General features: G+C 58.5%; 1 protein-coding gene across 7 annotated transcripts in view; it reads right to left on the reverse strand.

The window, feature by feature from the left end:
- The window catches only part of KCNT1 (potassium sodium-activated channel subfamily T member 1), a gene marked incomplete at its 5' end in the record, with an annotated part of 90,584 nt that overhangs the window by 3,289 nt on the left and 61,021 nt on the right, over positions 1-26,274 (reverse strand). The window contains 28 exons of one of the 7 annotated variants that reach the window (XM_082492705.1): positions 1,247-1,309; positions 3,428-3,731; positions 4,509-4,529; positions 4,927-5,055; positions 5,434-5,517; positions 5,638-5,739; positions 6,406-6,517; positions 6,783-6,917; positions 7,199-7,263; positions 7,475-7,651; positions 7,778-7,883; positions 9,273-9,489; positions 10,655-10,893; positions 11,055-11,204; positions 11,979-12,087; positions 13,029-13,137; positions 13,941-14,004; positions 14,241-14,377; positions 15,214-15,378; positions 15,474-15,654; positions 17,265-17,359; positions 17,878-17,961; positions 18,323-18,397; positions 19,246-19,305; positions 19,818-19,866; positions 20,199-20,255; positions 21,486-21,585; positions 22,863-22,935. In XM_082492705.1, coding sequence (XP_082348831.1) covers positions 1,247-1,309; positions 3,428-3,731; positions 4,509-4,529; positions 4,927-5,055; positions 5,434-5,517; positions 5,638-5,739; positions 6,406-6,517; positions 6,783-6,917; positions 7,199-7,263; positions 7,475-7,651; positions 7,778-7,883; positions 9,273-9,489; positions 10,655-10,893; positions 11,055-11,204; positions 11,979-12,087; positions 13,029-13,137; positions 13,941-14,004; positions 14,241-14,377; positions 15,214-15,378; positions 15,474-15,654; positions 17,265-17,359; positions 17,878-17,961; positions 18,323-18,397; positions 19,246-19,305; positions 19,818-19,866; positions 20,199-20,255; positions 21,486-21,585; positions 22,863-22,935 — 3,262 coding nt within the window. Of the gene's footprint in view, positions 1-1,246; positions 1,310-3,427; positions 3,732-4,508; positions 4,530-4,905; positions 5,056-5,433; positions 5,518-5,637; positions 5,740-6,405; positions 6,518-6,782; positions 6,918-7,198; positions 7,271-7,474; positions 7,652-7,777; positions 7,884-9,272; positions 9,490-10,654; positions 10,894-11,054; positions 11,205-11,978; positions 12,088-13,028; positions 13,138-13,940; positions 14,005-14,240; positions 14,378-15,213; positions 15,379-15,473; positions 15,655-17,264; positions 17,360-17,877; positions 17,962-18,322; positions 18,398-19,245; positions 19,306-19,817; positions 19,867-20,198; positions 20,256-21,485; positions 21,586-22,862; positions 22,943-26,274 lie in introns of all 7 variants that reach the window. The other 6 variants (XM_082492706.1, XM_082492708.1, XM_082492707.1 and 3 more) reach the window with 6 other exon arrangements.

Consider the following 26,274-nt stretch of genomic DNA (forward strand, 5'->3'; position numbering starts at 1 on the left):
CCTGACCCCCACGCCGCCGAGCCAGGCACTGCTAAACCCACCAGGCATATTGCCGCGCCGTCCCCCCGCGGCACGGCGGCAGGGCTCAGCCCAGCAGCACCCGCCAGAAAATTGTTTTTCTTATGGGGAGGGGGGAACCGGTGCCGAGCTCCAGCTCCTGCACCCACGCAGCCCCCGGGAGCGATGCCACCACGGCGGATGTTCGCCCGGGGCTTAGCAGGAGGCCGGGGTGGGTGGGGGGGGACATCAATGGTGCCGGGCCCCTCTGCGGCAGGACGCGGGCTCTCGCGCAGCCCCAGCGCTTCTGCGGGAAGGGGAGATGCCAGCCGGGTCTGCGCCCTGCCCAGCACCCACCGGCCAGCCGGCAATATACTCTGCTGGCGCGGGGCTTCCATGAGCCCCCGGTGGGGCTGCTTCTTTGATGAAGGACACAGTTTGGAAGAAAATGCCAACTTTTCACCTTGAGCATGGGCTAGTGAAGCCCAAAATACAGCTAGGGCGGGCTATTGCTGATCTCGAGGCTGCTGCAGTGAGAAGGGGCCTTTCCAGGGCACTTTACACCCCTGCGGAAAGGTGTAAATGGTGCAATAACCCCACAGCTCCCATGGAGCCCAACAGGGTGCTCTGGGGCAGCACGGGCGGCACTTGGGGCTGCCGCCGCCGCCTCGCGCCCAGCCCAGCGCCCCCCCGGTAGAAAACAGGGTCTGCTGACGCTGGAGAGGTGTCCGGGAACACAATCCAAAGGCTGCGAAGGGCTTTCCAAGCGCTGCTTTGCCCCTGAGCCGTGGGTGACCCACGTGTGCGGTGAAGCGGCGAAGGGGCCGGCGCAGGAGCTCCAGCATCACATCGCATCTCGCGGCAGCGCACACCAGCGGCGCCGCTGCACTCATCCATCCCTCCCCCCCAAATCCCCTCCTCGAATACCCACTGGTTTTGCAGATCAAAACCGACTTGCAATGGAGGGAGGGTTTCTTTTAACAACAGCCGAGGGCTGTGATTTCCCTGTAAGAATTCAACTAGAAGGGGGTCCCTGAGGTCATTATCTCCAGGACTTTGCTGAGCCCTGAGTTTGCACCGCCGTCGCAGGACGGTCTCGTTTTCCAACGCCACCCAACAAATCAGTGCTGGAAAGGCTCGGGTGTCTAAGGTGAAAACCGGCAAGGGTGTGGATTGGGCTTAGCTGGCATGATCTTGTTGTACGCTGCACGCCGTGAGTCACGCGGGACTCCCAGGGAAAGGGAATTACCTTGCAAATATCCCAGGTTTACCCGATTCATCACATCACTGGCTGTTAAATTTGCTACATCCTCTACAGAACATACAGGGAAAGGCACAGACATAAACAGAGAGAGAGAGAGAGGTCAGCAAGCCATGGTTCGGCAAATATCAGAGACGAGCTCCTGCACCGCAGCAATAAAATGAGCAAAAGAAAAAGGAAAAGGGGAGAAGGCAGAGCAACGTGTTCTTCCAAAACGCCATGGGTGTCCAGACACTGACGGTGACACATGGTGACAACGCACAGCTGGCCGCAGACGTGCCGCAGGGGTCGGGGAGCTGCTGGTCCCCACCGCCCCGGTCCCGGCCAGGCACTGCCCTCCCGCCCCGACGGGAGACGGGTCCTGCACCCCCCCGCTGCCTCTTCGCTCGCCAGAGCTCCCCAGGGTTGCTCCAGCCAAAATTTGGCGGATCAGGCAGGAGAAGGATGCAAACTGACGCTAACCCAGCCAAGGGGGCCCCGAGCATCCCGGTGGGGCCGGATGCAGGGCAGCCCCTCGGGATGCTCAGCCGACGCCGAACAGGCGGAAAAGCCGCCTCTGCCTTAACCTCCGCCTGCGTTTGCGGGGGCCGCCATGGCCGTCCTCCGCAGCTGCGGCAGCTCTTGCTCCGGGCGGGCGGGCTGTGCTTCGGGTGCCCCCCGTTCCCCAGCCTTCCCGCGCCCCACCGAGGCGTAAACCAGCTTTTTTTTAAGGCAGTGAATGCCATCAGCCATCAACCATAACTCTGCAACGGAGCTGCAGAGAGCTGGGAGCCCCCCAGAAAAAGCAGCAGAAACTTCTGGCACTAGTAATGTAGGCAAAAAAAAAAAGCTGGGGGTGGGATGCAGCGCTGCAAAGCCCTCGCCTGGCGTGCCCTGTGCCCCCCCGTCCTGCTGCTCCCCGGGGAGGCTGGCCGATGCCCACAGCCTGCCCGTTTGGCCGATGCCCACAGCCTGCCCGTTTGCCCTCCACTCCAAACCCCCTCCCGCGCTGCAGTTCTTTACATTTTCTCCTCCCTAAAGGGCTGCGAGGGCAAAGCCACGATGGGAGAGGAGGAATTCCACCCCCCGCACCTCCCAAAATCGTCTCCTGGCCCGGCTGGGGCACGGTGCCAGCCTGCGTGCGGGCATGGGGCGGGTGGACGGACAGACGCTCTTCAAGGATGGAGCAAACAGGCAGCAGCAGCACAGGATGGCTTAAAAGAAAGAAAGGAAAAAAAACAAAACAAAACAAAACAAAAAAACCACAAAACCCCAACAAACCAAGGAAGCTGTGGGCTACAGACTCTGTCGTAACCAAGGGGTGGGGGGTTGTCCGGGGGAGGACACAGACACCAGCACCGACGGGCAGGTGAGAAGCTTCACGAGAAACGCGGCTGCACGGAGGGACCCTGCGCGCTGCGGGCGCTGGGGGCCGCGCGGGCTCATCGCAGCCGCAGACACCGGTTCCACACGCAATGAAGCAAACCACTCAGCCCTGCAGCTACCGAAATGTTTTCCGTGGAAGAGTTTTATGAAGGATTACAGTCTTTAAGAAAAGGGGTCTGCGCCAGCTGACGGGGCTCCACCTCTCCCTGCCGCTCTGCGGGGGCTCTTGGGCAGAAGGGTTTTGCCGACTTGGAGTCAGTGTGTCCTGAACCACCATTTCCGCACGGCCAGAAAGCGGGGGGCAGGGCGGGGGGCAAGCGGGGCATCGCGCCCGAAGGCTGCGGGGCAACCCAGGGTCCAGCTGCAGGCAGAAGGGAGGGAGTTACTCCGTTGCTGCAAACTCCTGCCTGGACCCGTCCCGGAGCCCCGAAACGGGGATGGCTGCCTGCAGCCGGCCGGGGGGTGGCAGGCGAGGGGGCTCTGCGCTGCGGGACCCCCCCCCAGCCGTGAGCACACTTGTCTGCAGAAGCACAAGCAAGCCGGGGAATGAGGCGCCGCTCGGAGCTGAGCCCGGCAGCGTCTGCGGGGTCAGGCTGGGCTGGGGTCAGGCTCAGCTTGGGGTCAGGCTCAGTTTGGGGTCAGGTTCAGCTTGGGGTCAGGTTCAGCTTGGGGTCAGGCTCAGTTTGGGGTCAGGCTCAGCTTGGGGTTCAGCTCAGCTCAGGGTTCGGCTCGGCACAGGGGTTACCTGAGGAGCCCGCGAGCGGGATGCACCGCCGCAGAGAAGTGCAACCAAAGGGCACTTACCGTACCCGGTGGTGGGCAAGCCCAGGTGTTTCATACGGTTCTTGACCAGCTCGGAAAGCTCCTGCCTCTCGGAGCGCCGGTACAAGCTGAGGCGCTGCTGGCTGATCCACTCGGCCGTCTTGCTGGAGTGCTTGTTGCCCTTCCTGCTCAGCCGCCGTGCCCACTGCATGCTCTTGCGCCGCAGCAGCGGGTGCTCGGACTGGTCGCTGGAGCAGGAGTTCCTGTGGTGGCCGGTCTTGATGCCCCAGTGCTCCTTGACGTCCTTTGTGTCCTCGCAGTCCTCGACATTAATTGAGATCTGTGACTGGAAGCCCAGCAGGTCACGGGGCGGAGCAGGGGGAGCCAAAAAGGGCCTGTGCTGTCTCTGATGGGGTGGGATGTCTCCCACGGGGTGGGATCCTTCCTCTGACCCACACACGCTCTCCCAGCGCACCATCTCTGCACTGCTAAAGCGACCTGGGCGGCGGATCCGGGCTCAGAACTGTCGAGTGGAGTCTAACGGGCGCCTGACATTTCCCACACGATTATCCCTGGGCGGCCCAAGGGACAGCCGTGCCCTTGTCTCCCTCTCTTTCATCTTACGGCAGACGTGCTGCCGCATCTCCGAGACAGTAATCCCCACTGGTGAGCAGGAATTTATTAATAAAGCCGTTTAAAGCATCTCTGAGAAAGAGGTGGATTGCATTTAATTAAGTGTCAACTTTTGGCTCCCTGTAGCTGCTTCCTATGAAGCTGAAAACTGAAGGTATTTAAAAGGGAGCCTGGCTCACTCCCCGGCTCCGTATCCCACTTAATTACACTTCAGGGCACCGAGGACTTTTGTCTTCCCGGGCTGCCGAGGCTCAGCCAGCATCGCCCTTCCACAGGGACAGGCAGCGCCGTGCCGGCACCGGGGGTGACAGCCGGCACAAGGCGCACGGTGGCTCTCGGTGGCCGAAGGACCACTGGGCAAGCCAGCCCAGCCGCTTGCCCACGGGTGAGCCTCTGGCTCGGGGTGGGGGGAGCAGGAGGCGGCACTGGCAGCCGGGGCAGTGCCCGACACCGGCCGAGCGCCCGGCGGCCGGGTGCGAGCGGCACTCACCTGCGCTCTGATGTCGTGGGGCTGCAGCGGGGGAAAAGGAAGGAAAAATAAAGCGTCAACCCAGCAAAGGGGCAGCCCTGCCGTGCCACATCCCCCCCTGCTCCCCGGGGACTCCGTGCCACGCAGCACTGCAGAGCTGTGCCGAGAAAATCCCCCCCCGCAGAGACGGGCATTCACAGCGACCCCGCGTACCCGCCTGGGGGACCGGGATGCCACCACCGTAACGCAGACGTGGGGCTGCTAACGAAGCGAAGGCAGAGCTTCCCCTCCCCTCACTCCTCCCCACCGCTGCTGCAACCAGGTCCAAGGGGCCTTATGGACCCAGCCAGCCTCATGGACCGCATCTCTGCCAGGCGGTGATGCTGGGCTGGGACCACCAGCAGCCCCTTGTTGGCACACGCCATTGCCGTGCCCCTACCTCGGAGGTTGCGAACATGTGCGACTCCGTCCTGTAAATCCCGATGGGAATCTCCGCACTGGAGGAGCAGAGCTTCTGGAAGAGGCGGCCATACGTCCGGATCCACAGGTCATCTTCCGTGATCTTCATCTGAGCATCAAAGGACAAACGTCAACCGCCCTGCACCATGCTGAGGAGCACCTCGGGGCTGCTCCTGAGCTTCATCCCAGCTCAGCCATGTCAATCCCAAAAGTGAGCTGGACTCCACAAAAAGACCAGGGGCAACTTCTGACCTCAGCTTTCAGAATGGGGACTTTGGTCCTTGGCAGCTCTTGGGCTTTTGGGCTCTTGGTAGTGCTGTTGTTCCCCACACACAATGGAGGGGAGCAATGACCTGGCATGTTCTGCCCAATGCCGCCTCCCCCACGACTCCCCAGAAGAAGGGAACGCCCCACCCCTGTGACAGATCCCACCACATCCATGATGACTTGGCCCAATGGTTTCAACCCAGAGGCCCTTGGCACCTACCGCACAGAGGTAGCCGGAGCCCGGCGTGGTGTCGAGGCCCAGCAGCAACCGAGTGATGGTGATCATGTAGTCCTTCACGAACGACTAGGGGGAGACATTTGGGCAGGAAGCCGGAGAAAAGGTTTGCTCGGTTATTCATTGGGAGACGCCAAGGGGCGGCCACAGCTGCAGGGGTGCATCACCCAGAGCCCGTCGGGCTCTCACCTGGTAGAGCAGCGTGTCCAGCATGCTGATGCTGAAGACCCTCCCGGCCGCGAAGGGCAGCCGGAACATGAAGGCCAGGTTGGAGCCGTTCTCTCGCTCTTTCTGGAAGATGAAGGGGAGACGTGAGCACTTGCAGGCAAACACCGTTGGGAGGGGTTTGTTCACAACCTTCCAGGGCATTTAGCAAAGCAAAACCACGCAGCCTCCCCCACGTACAGGTTGCACAGAAACTAGAAGACTCATGAAAATGGGAGGACACCAGCGTAGCGTTTCTGGTGGGTGTGCCAGCAGGGAACCAGGGCAGCATCCTTACCCTGGGTGAAAGAGTTTTTTTTTTCTACGGATATGCGTAAGACATGGTTGGGTTTTTTTGACATGGGCTAGATGGGGCCCTTTCACATGCCCCAGAGTCTGGTTCAGGGATACTTTCCCACTTGTCAGCTCTGTCTCAGCGCAGTGACCCCATCCCCCCCCTTACTGCAGTCACAGCATTAAACCTGATTCAGAGGTCCAGTGTGCCCAGCACAGCAGTAGGCAAAGCAGCACGAACTCCAGCCACCAAATAAATACATAAATACGTAGAAGGAGGCAGCTGGTCCAAAGATTGACTGCCCACATATTTGTTTGCTGCAGGTTATCTCGGGCAGATGCACACCAGCTATGGTAGCTGCCGCATGCAGAAGAGCACAGGACCTTGAGGAGGTCAAACGTAGTGGCTCTCAGCATTGACTTCCCAGGCCCCGCGTGCAGGGGAAGACCTTCTCTTACCTTTTCTAGCTTGGAAAGGGCAAGAGAGTAACTGTCCTTTGCTCTGAACTGCATGAACCTCATGTTGGAGGGGTGGGTCAGCTCTGTGATAATGCTGAGGCTGGGGAAGAGCCTGCAACGGAGAGAGACCTGTTGTGCTGCAGCTCACGCAGAACTGAGAGCGCTCCCTGCATTTAAAGCCTGAGGAGGACCAAAACCATCCCTGTGCCCGTCTGAGGTCAGGAATAGCTGATTAGATGCTGTTTCCTAGAGCGAGCCCAACTGCAGATGTGTCCCACTGCCCATAGCCACCACCCCAGCCATCGGCACCCTTCCCAGTCTTGTCTCCAGCAGAGGTAAGTGGCCATGATGGAGCTGGGGCAGCAGTCACCCCTCACCTGAACATGGTCTGGACATTGACAATTGTCTTTGCATCCGCCATGTAGTCCTCCTCGGCGCTCATCGTGCTCTCCTTGTCCACGACCACCAGGTTGTCGGCGTAGATGATGCCGCACTGCAGCAAGCTGTCCAGGCTGGGCAGTTCCCAAAGAGAAGAGCGCAGGGTCAGCCCTTGGAAACGACACAGGGAAGCAGCACGCTGCGACGCGCAGCGCTACAGCAAGCCCAGGCTGCTCCCAGCACCAGCTCTTCACCTGCTCCCATCTACCAGGGGAGGGTTTGACAACCCAAGAAGCCAAGGGTGGGCTCAGCACTACAGTACCAACCCTGGGGCTTCTCATGGGATGACCCAAAAGGCTGGGGTAAATACAACACATTTGGGCATCACCGCATAGCCACACGCAGAAACACTTACTTGTCGATCGTGCCCTCCATGTAGTAAACCATGGGGAAACAACAGATGGCTTCCAGAAAGTGGTGCTCGGGCCTGGAGGAAGAGCAACAGCGACTCAGCAAGTCCATGGGGCAAAGACAGACACAAATCCCACACAGGAGTCCCCAGGGCCAACATCAGCCGGGGCTCCCAACAGTAGCACTGCCATTTCCCCATGCTCCCAACCCCACGGTACGAGATGCCCATGAAAACGCAGGGGAGGGCTCGGTGCGATGGAAAACATCCGCGGAAAAGTACTTGCTTGTTGTCCAGCAGCAACACGATTGGGTTCAACTCTTTGCGGGACCGATAGTACGCACGAAGGGGGACAATGAAGTTATACAGCCCGTTCCCAGCCGTCTCCGCCGAAACGATAATCAGTTTGTTCTTAAACCCGTAGGCTTTGGCATCTTCAAAGCTGTTGTGCTTGCAGCCCTGTGTGGTGGAAGGCAGCGCAGGGACTCAGCGCCCGGCTCTCAGCCACCCACCCGCCACGCACGGAGCCGTCCCGCTCCCGGGGGGGCTGCAGCCCCCAGGCAGCCGCATGCAGCCCCATCGTACCTTGTCCAGCCTCAGGCAGCAGAAAGGGGCTTTCTCGGGTAAAAGGTGGCACAGAGTTGGGGAGCTCCCAATGTAAGGGGAGTTCGGTGGGTAGCCCTTCACGTACCTGCCGCAGAGAGAAAACCCAGCAGTGTGAGGACACGGGGAGAGCTTTCCACATATAGAATCATAGAATGGTTTATGTTGGAAGGGACCTTGAAGACCACCAAGTTCCCACCCCCTGCCCTGGGCAGGGCCACCTCCCCCCAGCCCAGGTCGCTCCCAGCCCCGTCCAACCCGGCCTTGAACACCCCCAGGGATGGGGCAGCCACAGCTCCTCGGGGCACCCTGCGCCAGGGGCTCACCGCCCACACAGGGAAAAATGTCTTCCTAATATCTCATCTAAATCTCCCCTCTTCCAGCTTGAAGCCATTCCCCCTCATCCCATCACTCCATGCCCTTGGAAAAAAATCCCTCCCCAGCTCTGCTGTAGCCCCTTTAGGCACTGGAAGGGGCACTAAGGTCTCCCCGGAGCCTTCTCTTCTCCAGGCTGAACCCCCCACCTCTCCCAGACTGTTCTCCCAGCAGAGGAGCTCCAGCCCTCCCAGCATCTTTGTGGCCCTCCTCTGGCCCCACTCCAACAACACTCAGGCACTGGGAAAAACACGTAAAAGCAGCAGCAGACCCAGGGCTCAAGCACATCACTGGCAAATGCTTTGCAAAACTCTCCCACAGCAGTTGGAAATTTTACAAAATACACGTCTTTAGGAATCTCTTTTGCTGTGCAAAGTGTCATGAGACTGTAAACGTGCGGTGTTCCCAGCACGGGCGGAGAAGGCAGCAGACAGGACCACTGAGCACAGAGGAAGACAGGGCAGAGAGCTCCAGGAGAGAGGGGCGATGCTGAGCCATATAAAGAAGAAAAAAACTCCACGTGGCCCATTTTTAGAGTTTGTTTTTGGCGAACAGATCTTTTAAAAATCACCGTTTGTGTTTTAGATGAAACCAGAAGCAGAAATTTTCATTTAAAGAGCAGCTACAAGTGGGCACGAATTAAAAGCCAAATTGTGAGTTTGCAGATTCTCGGTGAGCTCCCCACCTCCCTGTGAGAGCATCCAAACAGGGAAGCAGGGAAGCGAGCGCTTATCTGGCCGTCACAAACTAACAGCTTTAAAGCTGGAGTAAATATTTATTTTGCATTTTTTACTGATGGGCAATGGCGAATAGGCTCCTCTCCCCGTCGGTGAGCGAAGGGAGGTGAGAGGACCGACGGAGCAACCCTGCCCATCCCCGGCGGTGTCTGGCTCAGCGCGACTTCGCTGATACCCAGAGGAGACTTCTCCAAAAGCTCACGGCCAGGCGGTGCTTGCCCATGTTACAGATGTTGGTGTGCTCAGAAAAAGCTGAGAGGGGCTGAGCCTGAGCATCTCTCAGGCACCGCTGAACGCCCGTCACGTGCAACGGTCCCCGGCTCTCCTGAAGCGAGGGACGGCTCAACCGAAGGCGGGCGACTCACTCCACAACCGCCGACCCCTCCTCATCGGACTGCGTCATCTCGTCTTCCGACTGGTCGCTGAGCAGGTCGCAGGGCAGCAGGGACGAGGTGTCGGCCAGCTCGAGGACGGGCGCGATGCTGGGCCGGCGGTTGCCCGAGCCGTTCTCCGCCGGCAGCGTCAGCTTGCTGCTGTTAGCGGGGCGGCACTCCGTGTTTTGCAGGTCCATGGCTACTGTACCTGGACACGGCGGGGAAGGAAGCACAGCAAACACGCTATAAGGAGGTGAAAAGAGCTGCGTCGGCAAAGCAGCATGGAAAAGCACCGTGCCCAGGCGGTCCTGCCTGGACCGGGACAAGGTGGAGCGTGCGGGACCGCGCGTCGTGGCTGGTAAGTACAACCCGTATGAAGCTAACCCGGTCGCGGACACGGGGAGAGCTGGCACAGCACCCACCAGCAACCTCCACGTGGGCATCGTTGCGTGGAGCATCTCCCCGGGGGCACAGCTCGGGCTGCTCCCACGGTGGGCGCGGGCTGCTGGCCCTTGGGAGCGTCCCCCTCCCCATCCTCCCGCCGTGGCCGCCTCCCGCCGAGGCTCTCATCTCAGTCTTGGCCAAATAGTGCTTTTTAGATGGTCAGGAACGTGGGGAGCTTCCCAGCAAGCAAAGCCCAGGTGCCGGGCTCGCTGGGCACCGCTGCCCTGCTCGCCCTCATGCGATTTCTCTCCCTCTCGTTACTCTTTGCCAAAGGTCTCTCTGCGAACAATCCACGTAATGAGAACACTGACAAACGCTGTTCAGCAAAGCGCTTTGTGGCTTGCTGGGGGATAATCTATGCAAATTGCTGCTCATGAGTACAAATGCATAAATTATTTGCCTGAAATACAATCTGCTCGTGTAGCGCAGCCTCTCCAGGCAGCCCCAAAACTCGCCTTCCCCAGATACAAGCTGGAAGTAATGACTCATGGTGGGTTTTATTTGCAAAAATGCACCAGTTTGCAGAGCAAACTATGCTCTGTGTCGGGTTGTGAATCATAAACATGATTTAGGATGTGGCCAACAGCATTTGTTCTTCTAGCCAGGGCTTGGGGGATTTATGCAAATACCGTTAATGATAATGGACATCATGAGCTTTAATGATGATATTTGAGGTTGCTGAGAGCACCCAGGGTACAAGGAGCAGTGTGCATTTTACTGGTGAGGTGACCGGTACAGGGGACGGAAAGGGATTTTCAGTGGCTTCCAGCGGTACCCGGGTGGGGGGCATGGCAAGGAGTTTGTGAAATAAAACCAAACCCGGGAAAGACGATGAAACCAAACCGGGGGAAGGAGCCAGAGCAGCACATGCAGGATCCTCCCCTGCCCTCCCGCTGCCCCCCCGTCCCGCCGAGGCCCCCCCGACTCACCCATGCTGGCGATGATGCTGTGCACGGGCAGGCGGGACGGGCCATCGTAGGTGCCTCTCCCTGCAAAGCCCTTCTTCTTCTGCTTCTCCTCCTGCTTGAAGATGAAGGCGGAGTTCTCCTCCTTGGTGATGTTGATGTAGAAGCAGGTGTCGGACGCTGCCATGATGTGCCGGGGGCCGGGGTTCAGCAGGATGCTCTTGTTCTCCTCCCTCCGGATGCCGATTAGGCAGACGCCGTACCTGTGCCGAGAGTACAATGTGGGCATCCACCGCTGGAGAAAAGCCCCTTCAGGGGCTTTGTCCCTGCACGAAGGATCTCACAGCACCCTCAAGCCCCAGCCCCGAGCCCCCAGGGACACAGGCTGGCAGATACAGCCCGCCCCTCGCCCCCCTGCCCTCACTTCTTGTGTGCGTGGAAGGCGGCATAGGTGAAGCTCTTCCCCTCGTACTCCATGAAGAACTTGCTGTCGCCCATGCGGATGTGGTAGACCTCGTTGCCCGAGCAGCGCCCGTACATCCGCTGCCACTGCTCCGGGGACTCCTGGCCCTCCCTGCAATGACAGCAGCAGAGTGCCGGGATGGGACATCCCCCACGGTGCTGTGGGAGGTCCCCTCCACTGTGCCGGGGTGGGACAGAGCCGCACGGCAGGAGTGCTAACAAGCATTGCAGCTGCCATTTAGACCAACAGTGGTAAGATTATGGCGACATGTTCCCACGAGCTGTTGGCGTTTGCAGGCTGAGGATGAGCTTGTTTTCATTTCTGATTTTAAGTGTCTTTTTATTTAACGGGGGCTCCCAGGGGCCACGGAGGCAGGGTTGGGAGCCCGCGTTGGCAAATAGCCCTCAGCATGGGGCAGGAGTCATCTGGGAAGGATGTTTCATAACGCTTTTGATGTCACATTACCCAAAATTCAGACATTTCTGACTGGCCAAGGGGCGCAGGACCCACACCACCGCTCTACTGGGCCGGCGGAGCTCCTTCCAGCTGTGCTTTATATAAACCTGCTAAAAGCCCTGCAGGGTCCGGGTTTGCAAGGACTGGGAATTAACCTTCCCTCCAGCGGGACCATGCCGGTATAAAGAAGATATATTTATGCCCAGTCTCTGGAAAGGCGGTGTTGGACAGCCCATCTGCACTGGTGCTTTTCCCCTACAATATTGGCTTTCACTCCCAACCTGGCTGGGGGTCCCAGGTCCCAGCGTGCTCCCTCAGACCCTCACCCTCCGCCCCTGGGCCCAGAGCCCCCACCACCAGCTCTGCCGTCCCGCCGTGCTCAGGCAGGGGCGGTGAGGGCAGGCAGGGGCAGGCAGGGGCAGGACTCACTGGCCGCGGGAGGTGTGCACCAGGAGCGTGATGAGGGTGGAGGTGGCGGGGCAGACGCAGTTCAGCGCCAGCATGGCGTATTTGCACTCCTCTTCGCAGACAACATGATCTGAAAGGCAGAAGGAACCGTCACGGCGGGGAGGGGGACGTGATCATCGGAGGATGATCCGAGGGCTGGAGCACCTCCCCTGTGAGGAGAGGCTGAAGGAGTTGGGGCTGTTCAGCCTGGAGAAGAGAAGGCTCCGGGGAGATCTTATTGCGGCCTTCCAGTCCCTAACGGGGGCCTACAGGAGAGGTGGGGAAGGGCTTTTTACTGGGGCATGTAGCGATAGGACGAGGGGGAATGGCTTCAAACTGGAAGAGGGCAGGTTCAGATTGAACATTAGGAAGAAGTTTTTCCCGTTGAGGGTGGTGCGGCACTGGGACAGGTTGCCCAAAGAGGCTGTTGAGGGTCCATCCCTGGAGGTGTTCAAGGCCAGGCTGGATGTGGCTTTGGGCAACCTGGGCTGGTGGGAGGTGGCCCTGCCCATGGTGGGGGGGTTGGAACTCGATGATCTTCAAGGTCACTTCCAACCTAAACCATCCTATGATTCTATGTTTTGGGGGGGAGCACTGGGTGCTTCCTCCTCCCGCCAGTCCAGGATGGCTTCCAGCTGATCAACAGCCCACAGGGAACACCACGAATGGGATTAATGCAGGCAGGAAAACAGGGATGCAGGCTGGAAACCAGCCAGGTGGACACCAGCCCACCGCCACCGCGGGGACACACACACATGTGGGACTGGTGTGCCCCCCCACAGCCCACCCCGGGCAGCCCGGAGCCGGGCCTGCCCCCACCCCAGACACGTTGCTGCAGGCTTTAGTGTGCATCCTTATAATGGGGCTGGCAGCCCTACAATATCTTCCAGCAACTGGGAGGAGTCTCAGCACCAGGCCATGGACTCCTGGGAGATGGAAGCCCTGCTGGAAACACCCCTGATGGCAGGTAAGACAGTTCAGACCAGGGAAGCTAGCAGTGCCGCCCACTGCCGCGCAGCCCCTCCGACTCACCGGCAAACTTCACGTGAAATTTGTTTTCCGGCTTTAGGATCTGAACGTAGAGAGGACAGTTTGGAGCAAAATCTTTCACAGCCCAGGCTCTCAGGATGGTCTGGTGGTCCTAGTTGAGAAGAGCGAGAGGTACTTGTCTGATGGCTTATTTTCCCCAACGCTTCTACACGCGGGATGAAGTGCAAAAGCACTCAGCCACCGCTGGGTACGGGAAGGGCTCCTCCAGCACCCACTGCTAACGGGGGATAACCTCCCTCCCGTGCTCCCCAAAACCCAGCACCAATGGGAAACGGGGACAGCAGAGGGAAGGTGAGCCCGCAGGGGCTCAGCCGGCCGTGTGCCACCACGTGTCCCCGTGCTGTACGCACACCACCTCTGTGTTTCTCTGTGCCTGCCCATGGGGACCCTTCAGCTGCTTTGTCACAAGCAGAAGTGCCAAGTGCTAAAGGAGGGAAGGGGCAGGCAGTGCCTCGGCCACAGGGAGGGAGAGCAGCACCTTCTGCTCCACTCGTTAGCACCCGCAGAAACGACCCCTCCACTGGGACCACACGGGCTCAGGATGGGTCAGGCAGACAGGACGGCATGGGCAGCGTCCCTGGCAGTGGCCGGCAGCGAGAGCTGTCCCTGTTGCCACCTCCTCCCTCTTCCAGGGCTCCAAAACAAAGATCTTCCCAGCAAAGTCCCTGCCCAGGCTGGGGGTTTTGGGGTGAGCTGCCCCAGGGCACGCGGGGTGCACAGCCTGTGCGGGTGCCCCAGGGACAGAGCTCAGCACTCGAACCCCACGCTCTCGCCCCGACTGCCTCCCACTGCGCTCCTGTGCTGCGCAGAAGCAAGATGCAGCGATCACCCCGGTCCCTTCCAGCCCGAGAAATGTATAATCGCCGACCATGCCATCCCCCGGGCCTGCCTTACCGCCGCGGTGCGGTCCACCTCATTTCGGCTGCTGAGAATGAAGCAGGCTTCTCCGTTGTCCATCCTGCAAACAGAGAGCAGCGACCCCATGAACGGCACAGGCCAGCAAAGCCCGGCATCTGCCCGTACCAGCTGGGGCACTGCCAGCCCCTCCGAGACCTCAGCAAAGGCAGGCAGGGGTACCCATCGTCATGCATCTGGGCTGACATTACTGGGGACCCTCCTCTGACGCTCCGAGCCCCACGGGCAGCACGGCCGCACCGGCCTCGCCATGGATGTGCAGCATGTCCCTCTGCTCACTTGGCTCTCATGAGGTCCTGGTCCTTCAGCGCAGAGCCCTGGAGGTAGATCACTCGCTGCGACCACAGAGGGATCTGCAGGACCCGCCGCACCTGGATATCCATCTCTGTTGGGCAGAGTATCACCACGTAGTAATCCTGAAAGAGAGAGGCTCGCGTGGGTCGGCAGGTCCCGCACGCGCCTGCCGCAGCGACCCGAGGAACGGGGCTTTGCTGCCTGAGCGAACTGCTCCTCTGGGGCTTCTGATGCTCGTTCCATGGGTGACACCCCCTGCCCCTGCTCGAGGGCCCCGCAAGAGTCTTGGAAAACACATCAGCAGCTTCCCCACTCCATTCTGCGTAATGAAGTCAATGCAGGCGCATCTCCATGCCCACTCAAAGCGGAGCCTCCTGCAGTTACAGAAACAAGCAGGATTTTAAAGCCTGAATGTGTGGAATCAAGGCTGGGCGATGCTAATGAAGCATATGTGAGTGTCGGAATGAAATGCAAATCTGAAACGCGTCTGTGATGCTCTCGTCCTGGGGAGATGGAAAGGCACAGTCATTTGCTTGAAGATCACTCATTATGTGGGGATACTCCAGTTAGAGCTGGGTAAATCCCACTGAGGTTTAGCAATTACACGTTCTGTTTCTGTCTGACATTCTTCATTCAGTAAAGAAATCCTTACATTTAGAAAAGTACCTCTGTGCCCTCTCCATGTGCTCACACAGTGCTGTAACAGGCCCGGCCAGAAAATGGGGCAGAGAGAGCCCCACCACTGAGGTGAGAAAGTGAGGTGGTCCTGGGGTACCACCCGTCACCTCTCCTTGGCCACTGCCGCTGGGCCGGATGGTTTTTACCTTGTTCTTTGCTGCAGCCACTGCAGCTGGGCAGGGCGCTCACCCCCCGCAGCGACCCGGCCGTGCCCAGCAAGGCTGCGAGCCTGGCAAGGGCACGCATTGACCGAGCACAGGAGAACATGCCTGGTCCTCACCTGCAGGCGCGGGTGGGCGTAAAACTCATTGAGGAAGTCCATGAGGAGATCAATCTTGAGGGAGCTGACACAAAGGACGACGTGTTTCTCCGTCTGGGCACGGTGGCGGCTGTAATTGCCACCCGACTTCTGCCGCTCCATCCACAGGTAGACAAGCTCCTCGAACTGCAAACGAAGGCAGAGAGCTGACATCCCCATCAGCGGGGCTACCCGCCTGCCGGCTCTGCAGCCCTCTCCATCCTCGGCCACGTGGGTCTAACCTGGAGCGGCAGCACGACCAGGGCGACGCAAATCATTATCACGACGAGGAGCTGGGAAGGCCAGATCTTTGGTGTCACGTCTCCGTAGCCCACGGTGGAAAAGGTGACGATGCAGAAATAGAAGGACTTGAAGAGGGAGAGCTTCTCACCTGCTCTTTCTAAATGCTGGATGCCACAGGTCCTGGAGGGAGAAAGCACACATCACAGCGAGCACTTCCCTGCCCGGGAGGCAGACAGCGCCCACAGCTCCTGCTGAAGTCAGTGGGCAACCCCAGAAGATGACTTACACCCATGTCCACGGAGGAAATTTGTCTGTAACACGCTGTCAGCATCAGCAGTGGATTTATGTCACCACCAGAAATTACACAGCTAATGGTGCTTACAGATGGAGGAGTTAGTTTGATGTGGTTGCTCACCAAAGCAGCATGGGAAAGTTGAGGTCCCGGGGGATGGGTCATGATAAGACCATGCTACGGACAGTGTGTCCCCATCCCTGGAGGTGTTTAAGGCTCGTGTAGATACAGTGCTCAGGGACATCGTTCAGTGGTGGGCTTGTCAGTGTTAGGTTAAGGATTGGACTCGGTGATCTTACAGGTCTTTTCCAATCTAGGAGATTCTGTAGCCCTGCCGCATCCGCCAACAAACACGTCCACAGCCCCGGCAGGCAGGAGGTGCCACGGGCAGGGAGCACTGACGAGCTCCGAAATTGTATTAGTCATTCACATCAGAGGATCGTCTTTATTGCCAAAGACTCATGAGCCTAAAAGCTTCATTTCCTGTTGTTCAGCAGCTTAATGGTATTATATGCTTCGAATCCAGACCAAGGGAGCCAGAGGAAGATTCAAGAAGCCTAATTCAAAGCTAAGTACCCAGTGACGACAACTGACTCCTTTATAAAGAGATGCCCTCATTGTTGGCAGCGTGCAGGTTAAGGGCCCAGTTAATTAGCAGGAGCCCCAGTGGCCTATTACTCAAACGAGCTCAGCAGCTGTGGTAACTCGGTGGGAGGAAGAGCACAGTCAGAGCCAGCGGGTGCAGTGGGTGCTGGTGACTGAGCCGTCACACATGTCTGAGCCCGTGTCCCCGTGGGAAGCTGCCGTCCCTGCTCTTGACCCTGCAGCGCTCCCAGCCCTGCTCCGAGACTCGTATCCGCATCACCCGTCTCCCTCCGACGAGGCCCTCATCCTCACACGGGCCCGTTAAAAAGCTTCTCTTAAAATCGTATAATTAGGGAGGATAATTAGTTTCTAAAATAGGAATTGAACTTCCCAGTGTTCACTGCGCTGGGGAATGAAGCGAGGCAAGGAGGAGCCCAGCGCCGGGGGCTGGTGGTGCAGGGGGTCCTCCCATAGCTCCAGCAGACGCGGCTGTGCCCAAGCCAAAGTCCATGGACGTACGTGGAAACCTGGGGCATGCTCCTTGCCACGGCTCCCTTGATTCCAAAACTCAGCCCAAAGACCTGGGACTTGTCCCGTTAGCGAATGAAGGGTGCCAGAGACTTGGGAGTTCAATCCCACCAGCAGCCCTGAATAGTTGTGCTTTCCTCAGTGCACACAAAACTGAAAAATCAGGCTAGAAGACACTGCCTAAAGGCAGAACCTCCTCTGGCTTCCCAAATCACCGCGTGTTATGTCCTGGCAATGCCACCCACCGCAGCTGGGAAGGTCCCAGCCCGCCTCCCTCCCCTGGAAGCCCTGCGAGAGCCCGGCTCCACCAGTCACCCCTGGGACGTGCAAAGTTGGTTTCCCTGGATGAAGAGGACGGTTTTGTGAAACAAAGAGCAACACTCACCCCGTGAAAACGAGACACAGGAGGGTGCAGATCAGAATGAGCACCTGGTTAAACATCGCCGACTGGGTCCTTTGTATGGCTCGGTGCAGGTCGTTCTGAGAAGAGAGGAGAGGGCTCTCACCAGCTCAGAGGGGCTGCGGGTAAAGTCCTCCTCCAAGTACCAACCGCTGTCTCGCTGCTCCAGCAATGCCCCCCCAGATGTAGGTCAGGCCAGAATTTGGCCCTTGAAAAGGGACGTGCATTTCTGTGAGCAGGTCTGGGCTCTGCTGCCGGGAGAGACAGCTCAAGGGGGCACGTGGGAACGGCTGGAATAGCTCGTCCCGCTGTACCACCATAGCCCGGGGACAGCCGGAGGCCTTCCCTGTCCATACACAGCCAACAGAGTCAACGTGGCTCAGACAGCAGAGGGCTCCTGCTCAGGTGCACAGCACAGCATCAGCAGCCGGCAAAACCTCATCTCCCACCAACCCCGGCACAGCTGCACACGCGGAGCACCCAAAACCTGCCCCAGAGTCGGCGGCAGGCGAGGACCCCCCTCCCGGCCATGCCACCCTCGGCGTCCCCAGGGCAGAGGGACCCAGGGTGAACCGGGTGGGATGCGTCCGGCACTCACAATCATGTTCTCCAGGGCGTACTTGGCAAGCCAGCAGTTCAGAAACACGGGGATGAACAAATTCCGCAGAGGAGGCCAAAATATCTACAAAAGCAAGAGTTACTCGCACAAAAATCCATGCTCTTTATCAAAAAAAAAGCTATAAACAGCCAAGTCGGGCCCTGTCAGGAAGGGTCCATCTCCAAACTAAGCACCGACCTCGGCAGAGGCTGCCACCGAAAGTGGCCCCACTTCCTCGGCTGCAGCGCAGCAGCTGAAAACACGGGATGCTTTTTAGGGTAACAGTCCAGAGAAAGTCATTATGTTGAAAAATATCGAAGAAAAAAATTTCCTGCCAGCTTTAAAAAATACTTGGCAAGACATCCGTTTTTCTTTATTTCACCACCAAAATGACAGTACTTATTAAACTTAACGCCACTTTAAAACGTCACCAGGAAACACACACCGTGATAATAAATGGCACCGTGTTGATCATCTCAAGGATGAACGAAATGCGAAAAATCTGTTCCCAGATGTTCCCCTGAGGAATTAAAAACAAATAATAATGAAATAAGTTTTAAAATCTGCCAAAGGACAATTAAAAGCTCCCACTCTGCCACGGGCCCTTGCTAGGTGGGGGAGGTACGCCAGAGCAGCCAGAAGGACGCTCCGGTTTGCCTGCAGTGCCGGTGGCAGGCACGCTGCAGTGGGTAAAGCCTTCCCAAACTGTTCAGTCCTTTCCACAGCCACGACGTCCCTCTGTCCGTCACTGCTGCTGCCCAAAGCCGGGCGCCAACACCACTTCATGCAAGGATGGAGAACGAGAGCGACCGATACAGATCGCTGGCACTCAAACCAGGCGGGTGACCCTTTGCTGCCAACTGTCCCAGGGACCCCAGGAAGATGCCATTTGTTAAGGTCACTATCCTTGGCCTTTTTAAGGGGCTTTCATCCGAAGGAGTCAGCCTGTGCCTCTCCCTGCCCGGCGTGGAGCGGTGCCTGCCACCCCCGGAGGCAGCAGACCTCGGCACAAGCAGGGGTCACGCCGCCGCGCTCAGCTCCAGGTCCCCAACTTGGGGAATCTCAGTGTGCGCCAAGCTGCCCCCCCCACCCCCCCCTTAAAAAAAGCAGCGACCCTTTGTAAGACAGGTCTGAATTTAAAGGAAGGTGGAAAAAGAAGAGTTTTCCCAGCTCTGCTCTGCCAAACGAGCAGCCCGAGGGGGAGTGAGAAAGGCAAACAGCCACAGCCAGCCGAGACGTCGCCGAGACAAACGTCCTCTCAGGACGTCGGGCTTCAGACAGCTCAAAGACAGAGAAATTAATTCACGCCGGGGGGGGGTCGGACCCAGACCGCACATCACTGTCCACCGCCTGCCCCGGGGCTCTTACCTTGTAGCTGAGATAGATGAGCAGCATGGTCTCCAGAAAGCTGATCAAAGCGATGCTGACCTGCGGAGACGGACAGGCAAAGGCTGCTGAGGGCTCCTTCCACGCCTCGCCGCTCGCTCAGAGCTCTGCCCCGTGCCCTGAGCAGCCCGTGGGTACCGCAGGCACAAGCTTTCCCCGCACCCCTTTGGGTTGGATGTATGAGCGTCTGCAACAGGCGTGCAGGCAGCCCCTGACGGGCACTCAACCCTCGTAGGAGCCATTCCCCGCGCAGCTGCCCGGCCTGAAAATAACCCGTTGCTGGTACAGCTGCCTGCGGGCTGGCGAGGAGCTGAGCCGGCCTCGTGGTTTTATCTTCCTGCAGCTTCTCCTCTCCTATCGGTCCCTGGGATTTTCACCCAGGGCCATGTTACTGCCCCCAGCAGAAGCCCCAGCTCATGTTCTGCTCACCCAAGAGAACCCGTTGCCCCTCGCTGTTGCGGGCAGCGGATGCAGAGGGACGCGCTGGCGGCAGAGCCCAAACCCCAGCTCCTGCTCTGCTCCCGCACGACCGTGCCCGAGGTCTGGGCACTCACCTGCACAGCCCACAGCGGCATTTTTCTATCCACCCAGAAGATGTGTGACCTGCAAAGAAAATTCAAAACGGATCTAAGCTGCCGCCCAACTAGCACTGCCTTTACCCCCCACCGAATGCACCGCTGCTGCGGGATCCAGTACTGGTGTTCCTCGCTGCACAGCTTGTCCAAGCAGCCTCTGCACTGGGAATAAGCCGCCCAAGGGCGCCGCCACAGGCACTTGCCAATCGATTTGATCCTGGGATGCTGCTCCGCATCCCTTGAGCAGCCCCGTCACCAAGAAATGGCCGCGGGCAGCTGCCAGCACCAGCCACGTCCAGCACCGCATTCCCGCACCCTGGCAGAGCCGGACCCCGGCACTGGAGCAACCTCCCGACTCACCAGTTTATCTTCGTGGACTGGTTGAACGTCGTGTAATTCTGCTTTTCGCATTCCCAGCTAGGAGAAGAGAAAGACAGAGCAGGGGGAAGCAGTCAGCTGGGGGGGGGTAAGGAAGGAAAAGGGGTGCTGGCGCTGACTCCCTGGGCTCACGGGGTGCCCTCGCCGCTGTGTCCCGATGCTGGGGGGAACCCGGACAACACTCCCACAGGTCCGAACGCACACTGGTGCCTACAGCTGGGACTTTCCACAGGAGTGTCTCACCCGGGCAGTTTGTAGTATCTTATTACTGGGGAATACGACTCATCACATACTTCAGCCCGTACCAGGGATGCTGCGAATCGCTGACACTCGCCGGGCACGGGGCTCCCTGCGCACAGGGCTGGAGCGCAGGGCTGCAGCTGGCAATTACCAGGTTACAATTAGCAAAAGCTGCTGAGGTTTTGGGTTTTTTTGCCGGGCCCCCAGCAGCCAGGCAGGCAGGCAGGCAGGCAGCGCAAGCCACCCTCTCCCCAGCCGTGCTGCGGGGGACGCGTTCCCACCGGCCTGCCTTTATCCTGCCACACACCCTCCGGAAAGCGGACTGCCCCGAGCCGCAGCCGGGCTACACCTGGCCAGGATAGGCTTAATTCCAGTCACGCTTAATTCTTACGGATTGGAAAGCACTTCTGGACAATGCAGATGTACTTGGTAGTCCGCAACACTTACAAAGAGAAAATCCAATTGCTAATTCTCCCAGCTCATGAAAAAAACCCACAGTGTATGCGAGCTAAACAACGCAAGGACATATTAAAAATAGGCTTATACTGAAACGCAGAGCAAAGCTGATGTATGCAATCAGCTGTCACCTGAGGGATCTAAATGGCAAAACATATTTCCTTCCCAAACGCTTAATGGGATTTAGCATAAGGGTCTTCAAGGGCGTCAGGATTCAGAAAACAGTTGCGTGGTGATGCCCTGTACTCATGAGCTCTTGCCTGCGTCTGAAGGCCACGCCGCACCCCTGCTCGTTAGACAGCATTTGGAAACAAACATGATGCTGAATTCTTCCACCGCCTTCCCCCTGTGCGCCCTGCGGGGCCACTGGATGCCCAGTGCCTGTCCACGGGGTTTGAGCAGGGAGCAAAGCCCACCAGACTGGCAAGTTTGGCTAAAATACCAATTCAAACCACTGGAGTGAGAAAAACCACCTGTCGTGCAGCTTCACACCCGCCAGGAGCGGCGCCGCCACCGCGTCTGCGCTCCCGTTGCGTGGGGCGGTGTGGGGTGATCGGCGACTGAGGCACTCACCAGCCTATGCCCTCCTCCGGGTTGTCGAGCAGGACGCGGACGATGTACAGGAGGCAGGTGAGCAGCTTCAGCGAGAAGTTGAAGAGACGGATCCTCAGGCCTGCGGCAGAGCGGGGCACAGCGTGGGGCAGGCAGCGCACGCCCCGGGCACCCCGGGCACCCCACGCAACCCGGGCATCCTGTGCACCCCAGGCACCCCAGGCACCCTATGCACCCATGGACCCCAGGCACCCCAGGCACCCCATGTGCTCCATGCACCCCAGGCACCCATGGACCCCCTGCACCCCATAGACCCCCTGCACCCCACAGCAGAGCCTTTTCAGTTTCCCCGAGCTTCGCAGCGCCCTTTGCACCGCAGGACCCCACTGAGCCCCAGAGGAGCTGCAGGAGCCCCAGGGCAACACACAGACGTTGCTCACGCTTTGCCCGGGGCTCTGCGCATCCTACCCCGTGACGAATATATAGGAGACCAATACAGAAATAAATAATGATGAGTCAGCTCCTTGCTGGCCCCAGTAGATGGGAGAGGCAAACAAGGGAGTTGCTGGAGTGTATCCCCCTCATTAGCAGGCATCCATTAAAAAGCGTGAGACAGGCAGGGCCAGGGCCCCGCTCCGCTCGCCACACTGCAAACAGCTCGCGGGAGAAGGGAGAGTGAGCAAAAGCTGCTGCTTTATCTGCTCTCCCTCCCCAGCCAGTTCATCGGGTTATTACTCAAATTACAAGTGAGAAATTCATCACATTTTCATTAAAAACTTCCCCACAGGCACCCTGTTGTGCTGCGCTCCAGCTTTTTAACAAGACAACAGGATGCAGGAAGGAAAAGAAAATGTGAATTTATAAATTAACGAGCGGACTCCCTCCAGACAGCTAATGACATCTCAGAGAAAGAAAATAAAAACACCATTAGTCAAGTGGAGGCTGATCCGGATGGCTGAAGCAGGAGCGGGTAACTCACTGCCAGCCTCGGCTGTCCCCATAGCCGCTGACCTCCCCGCGGGCACGGGGAGCATCGCCGGCTCTGTGCCGGGGACATTTGCTCCCCGAACCCCCCGACGCCCACCCTGCTCCCAGCCGATTTGTCCCAGCTGGTTCCCATGCTGTGTTTGTCCCCAGCAAGCAGCGGTGGCAGGCAGCATCCCTTCCTCCCCATGCAACCGCGTCCCCCCCAAAGCAAGTTCACCAACACCCAACGGAAAGGCCAACAGGCAGCGGCAGCCCTGGGCTGGGCAGCCAGCGCTGGGGACACATGGGGAAACAGCCACCAGCAGATGGCATTGGCTTCTCGTCCCACGGGGACGGAGCACAGCTCCCGAGCTGGGCAAGGGTTTGGTTTCTCCCGGCAGACTCTCCCGGCTCCACGCACAGAGCACTCACTCGATCGCTGGTTTTTGATGAAGAAGAGCTTCAGCCGCTCCTTGAAGGTGTTTTCATTCACGTAGAATTCGACCTGCACCCTGCGGGGAAAGCGCCCAGAGCAGCCCGTCAGCGGGGTGGGAGGTCGGACCCGGAGCCCCCCGGGAGCCCTGTCCCCGTCCTGGCTGGGTGACCCCCCCAGAGCAGCCCACAGGATCAGCCCTGGGCTCCCAACTGCTCCCACCATACCCAATCACCAGTACCACCAGCTGTGAGCACCAAGACATGACACACTGATGACTACCAAAGCAGCTGATGTGACCCACAGGGTTGGGTCTATTGTGGGTTCAGGGCTTTCCTTTCATTCACACGCAGCCAGCTGACATCAGACCTGCAAACTCCTCCTTTCCCTCACGCTTTACAACATTCAAAGCCCCTCAGAAAAGAGGTGGCTTTGGAGCAGTCTCCCCCAGCAATGTTTTATCTGCTCCAATGCCCTGTGGCTGCAGCAGAGCAGGAGCCGGTGAGGGTGACATCCCCGGTACACCCATGCCCTGGCTCTGCCCAGGGAGGAGCAGGGTTCAGCATTGAAGCTGTTAAAAAACAAATTCGATCCGAAATGAGAAAATTTCCCTTTGTTGCTAAGATACCACGTTTGGCCATTCCAGAAAAACCCAGGAGCTGCCAACCAACTCGACGTCACTTGGCATTCGGAGCCGCTGGTGACTTGTGGCACGGGGACAAGGCGCCGTGGCAGAGAGCCACCCGCCGGGGCCCTTCGCAGAAACTGGCCGGGGGGAGCCGCAGGTGAGACTGAAAACGCCCCGTCTACCGCTGTGACCACCACGGGCACTCCTTCATCTTCAGCTGCTCCAGCCGCCCCCCCGCTGCCCCCCATCCACAGCCCTCCTGCCGATGCCCACGTGCCGGCTGGGTGCCCACGAGCGCACAGACCGGGAAAAGCCTCACCCAAGGCGGGAGGTTCCTCCCCACGGATGTCAGCGGGGTCGGGGATCAAGCACACCCAGATTAAGGGTGCACAGGCAAAACTGGCCCCTGCTCGGCTCATCCGCCACCCGCCTCTCCCACTGCTTTATAAACACCCGCAGCCCTTTGCAAACTCGCTCATTCACACCCGGCAGGGTTATAAATTACCCTCCCGCCTGCTAAGTGCAGGCTAAAAGGGATTGTTTTCTGATGCCTCGGCTTTAGACTCTGAGCAAGACAAAGTCTGTTCATTACTGTTACAGCTGATAATGCAGTTAAGCGCGATGAATTAGCCGTTTCTCCTATTTCACTGTATTCAACAAGTCTCTTAAGCAAGTGCTACTATTATTACTATTTCTTTAACTGCTTGGAAGAGGTCATCAAGTTCTCATTAATCAGACAGAGTACCGAGCCAAGGCATAGACCAAGGTGAGCAAATTCACAGCGACAGTCATTAAACCTACCACCCCATTTCATTTCGCCCCCGCACGTGGTGCCAGCTCCGGCCGAGCGTGCCGCCTGGCACACGCCACCAAATCGTGATTTATTGGAAAGCAGCTGCTACTCGCTCTGACAACAGAGGGATAAACAAATATTTACCGAGCATTAATGCTGAGCTGATCAGGCAGCAAATTGGGAAGGGGTTTTATGAGACCCTCATTGCTCGGGAGTCCCTCGTGCTGGTACCCCCCGGCACCCGCTGGCATTTCACAGCCAGCCTGACCGCTCGTGGGGAAACTGCCCAGCATGTAAAACGCATCGCAAACCCTTGAGAGCTCCTTGGGGCTTCTTGCGGACTCCCTTATCAGGTTGAAAAGTCAGATTTTTCATTTACAAGGCTCTTATGTACAAAAAGCAAAGGCAGAGAGAGAAAGCCATCACCTCAGGCACAGTAGACGGGATAAAGTTTTATATGAGCTACCAAACTTCGCAAGCTTCCGCCATAAGCCGGTAACTGCTCTCTGAATTAACGTCCCTTGGAGTGACGCAGTGGGAACCCACCGGCAGCTGCCTGCTCCGGTGGCTGGCAGGACCGGTGACGGGCTCGGGGTGGCAGATCTGCTCCGAGAGCCCATCCTTCCCCATCTCCCTAACGCCGCTGGAGCAGCACAGCCTGGACCACCTGCAGCCCAGGGGGTGGGTGACACGCACCCGTCTGAGCCCCTCCAGCCCCGAAGCTGCTGCGGGGTCATCTTGTCCCCTTTGATGTAGCCGGAGAGGAAATAAACTGGGAGCCTTCACTGGGAAGCTAAGGCTGAGCTCCCGTTGCCCACCCTGCAGCCCCTGCGCCCTGCCCGGGTCCCTTGGCGGCATGTCATGCACCGAGCAGCTCCGTAACGGAGGTGACAATAACCCACAGCCTCGGTGGGGCAGTCCCCAATCCTGCTGAGACATTTGGCATTTGTGCTGGTTACAATGCCACGGGGAAGGATGCCCCGGTTCGGCGGGCAGCGCTCAGCAAACCCATCAGCAGCGATGCGAGCGCGTCGCGCTCCTCACTGGGACGTCGAAGAGCATCAAGTGAGGAAAATGCTAAAACACAAACGCACTCGCGGCGGCAGCCGCGGGGTTTCACCAAGATCATACCTCGCCCCACATGTGCCCAGCCGGCAGCGGCGGGGAGAGGAGCTGAGCCGGCATTTTCCGGGGGGGGGCTTTGCACGGAACCTGGTGCGTGTTCACCAGCCGCACTCGCCGGCACGAGGAGGGAGCGGGGAGACGGGGGGGTGACCAGGGACCCTGCTGCAGGGACGGTGAGCACTGGGGAGCGAGCAGGAGAATTTACGAGCGCTGACTCAGCCAGCACGATGCCGCGGGAGCAAACAGCCGTAAATGCAGAGCTTCGTAAGCACAGCTTTAACGCGTGTTAAAATGAATCGTTTCCAAAGCCAGACTTGGCAAATAATTTATCTGTGTCGGGGCATCAATCAGCCGGCCACAACTGCGCACACAAGCTAATTGCTCCTTCTCCTTATTAAAAATGCCCAGGAAATGCTAGGAACTGGCCGACAGCTCCGTCGGGAGCGCCGGGCACCCCATTCATCAGAGCCCCTGAGGATTAAGCGCAGCGAGGAGAGGGAGACTGGAGGGAGCACGATTCCTCTCCCAGACATTCGCCTCCACACCAAAGAAACAAACAGCAATATAAATCTCTGTCGCCAGACAGATGGTTCGCTGATCTGTAGCGCTGCAGCCCACCTCGAGACTATGAATATAAACGCTGACAGATAAAAGAACTGAATGATTAGAAGACATCTAACTTTTTATGACAAAGTAGCCCATGGATTCATCCGTCATAACGGCCGCAGGAAGAAGAAACAGTTGGAAATCAACTGAAGCGGATCTCGGGGGGGGTGGGGGGGGGGTGTTTATCACTGCAAAGAGATGAAGAAATAAAAGCATGTAGAAAGAACCACGTTCCTGTGGAACCTGTGCTCGCTTCTGC

Source organism: Vanellus vanellus (genome assembly GCF_965231255.1).
Source record: "Vanellus vanellus genome assembly, chromosome: 18".
Classification (NCBI taxonomy): Eukaryota; Metazoa; Chordata; class Aves; order Charadriiformes; family Charadriidae; genus Vanellus; species Vanellus vanellus.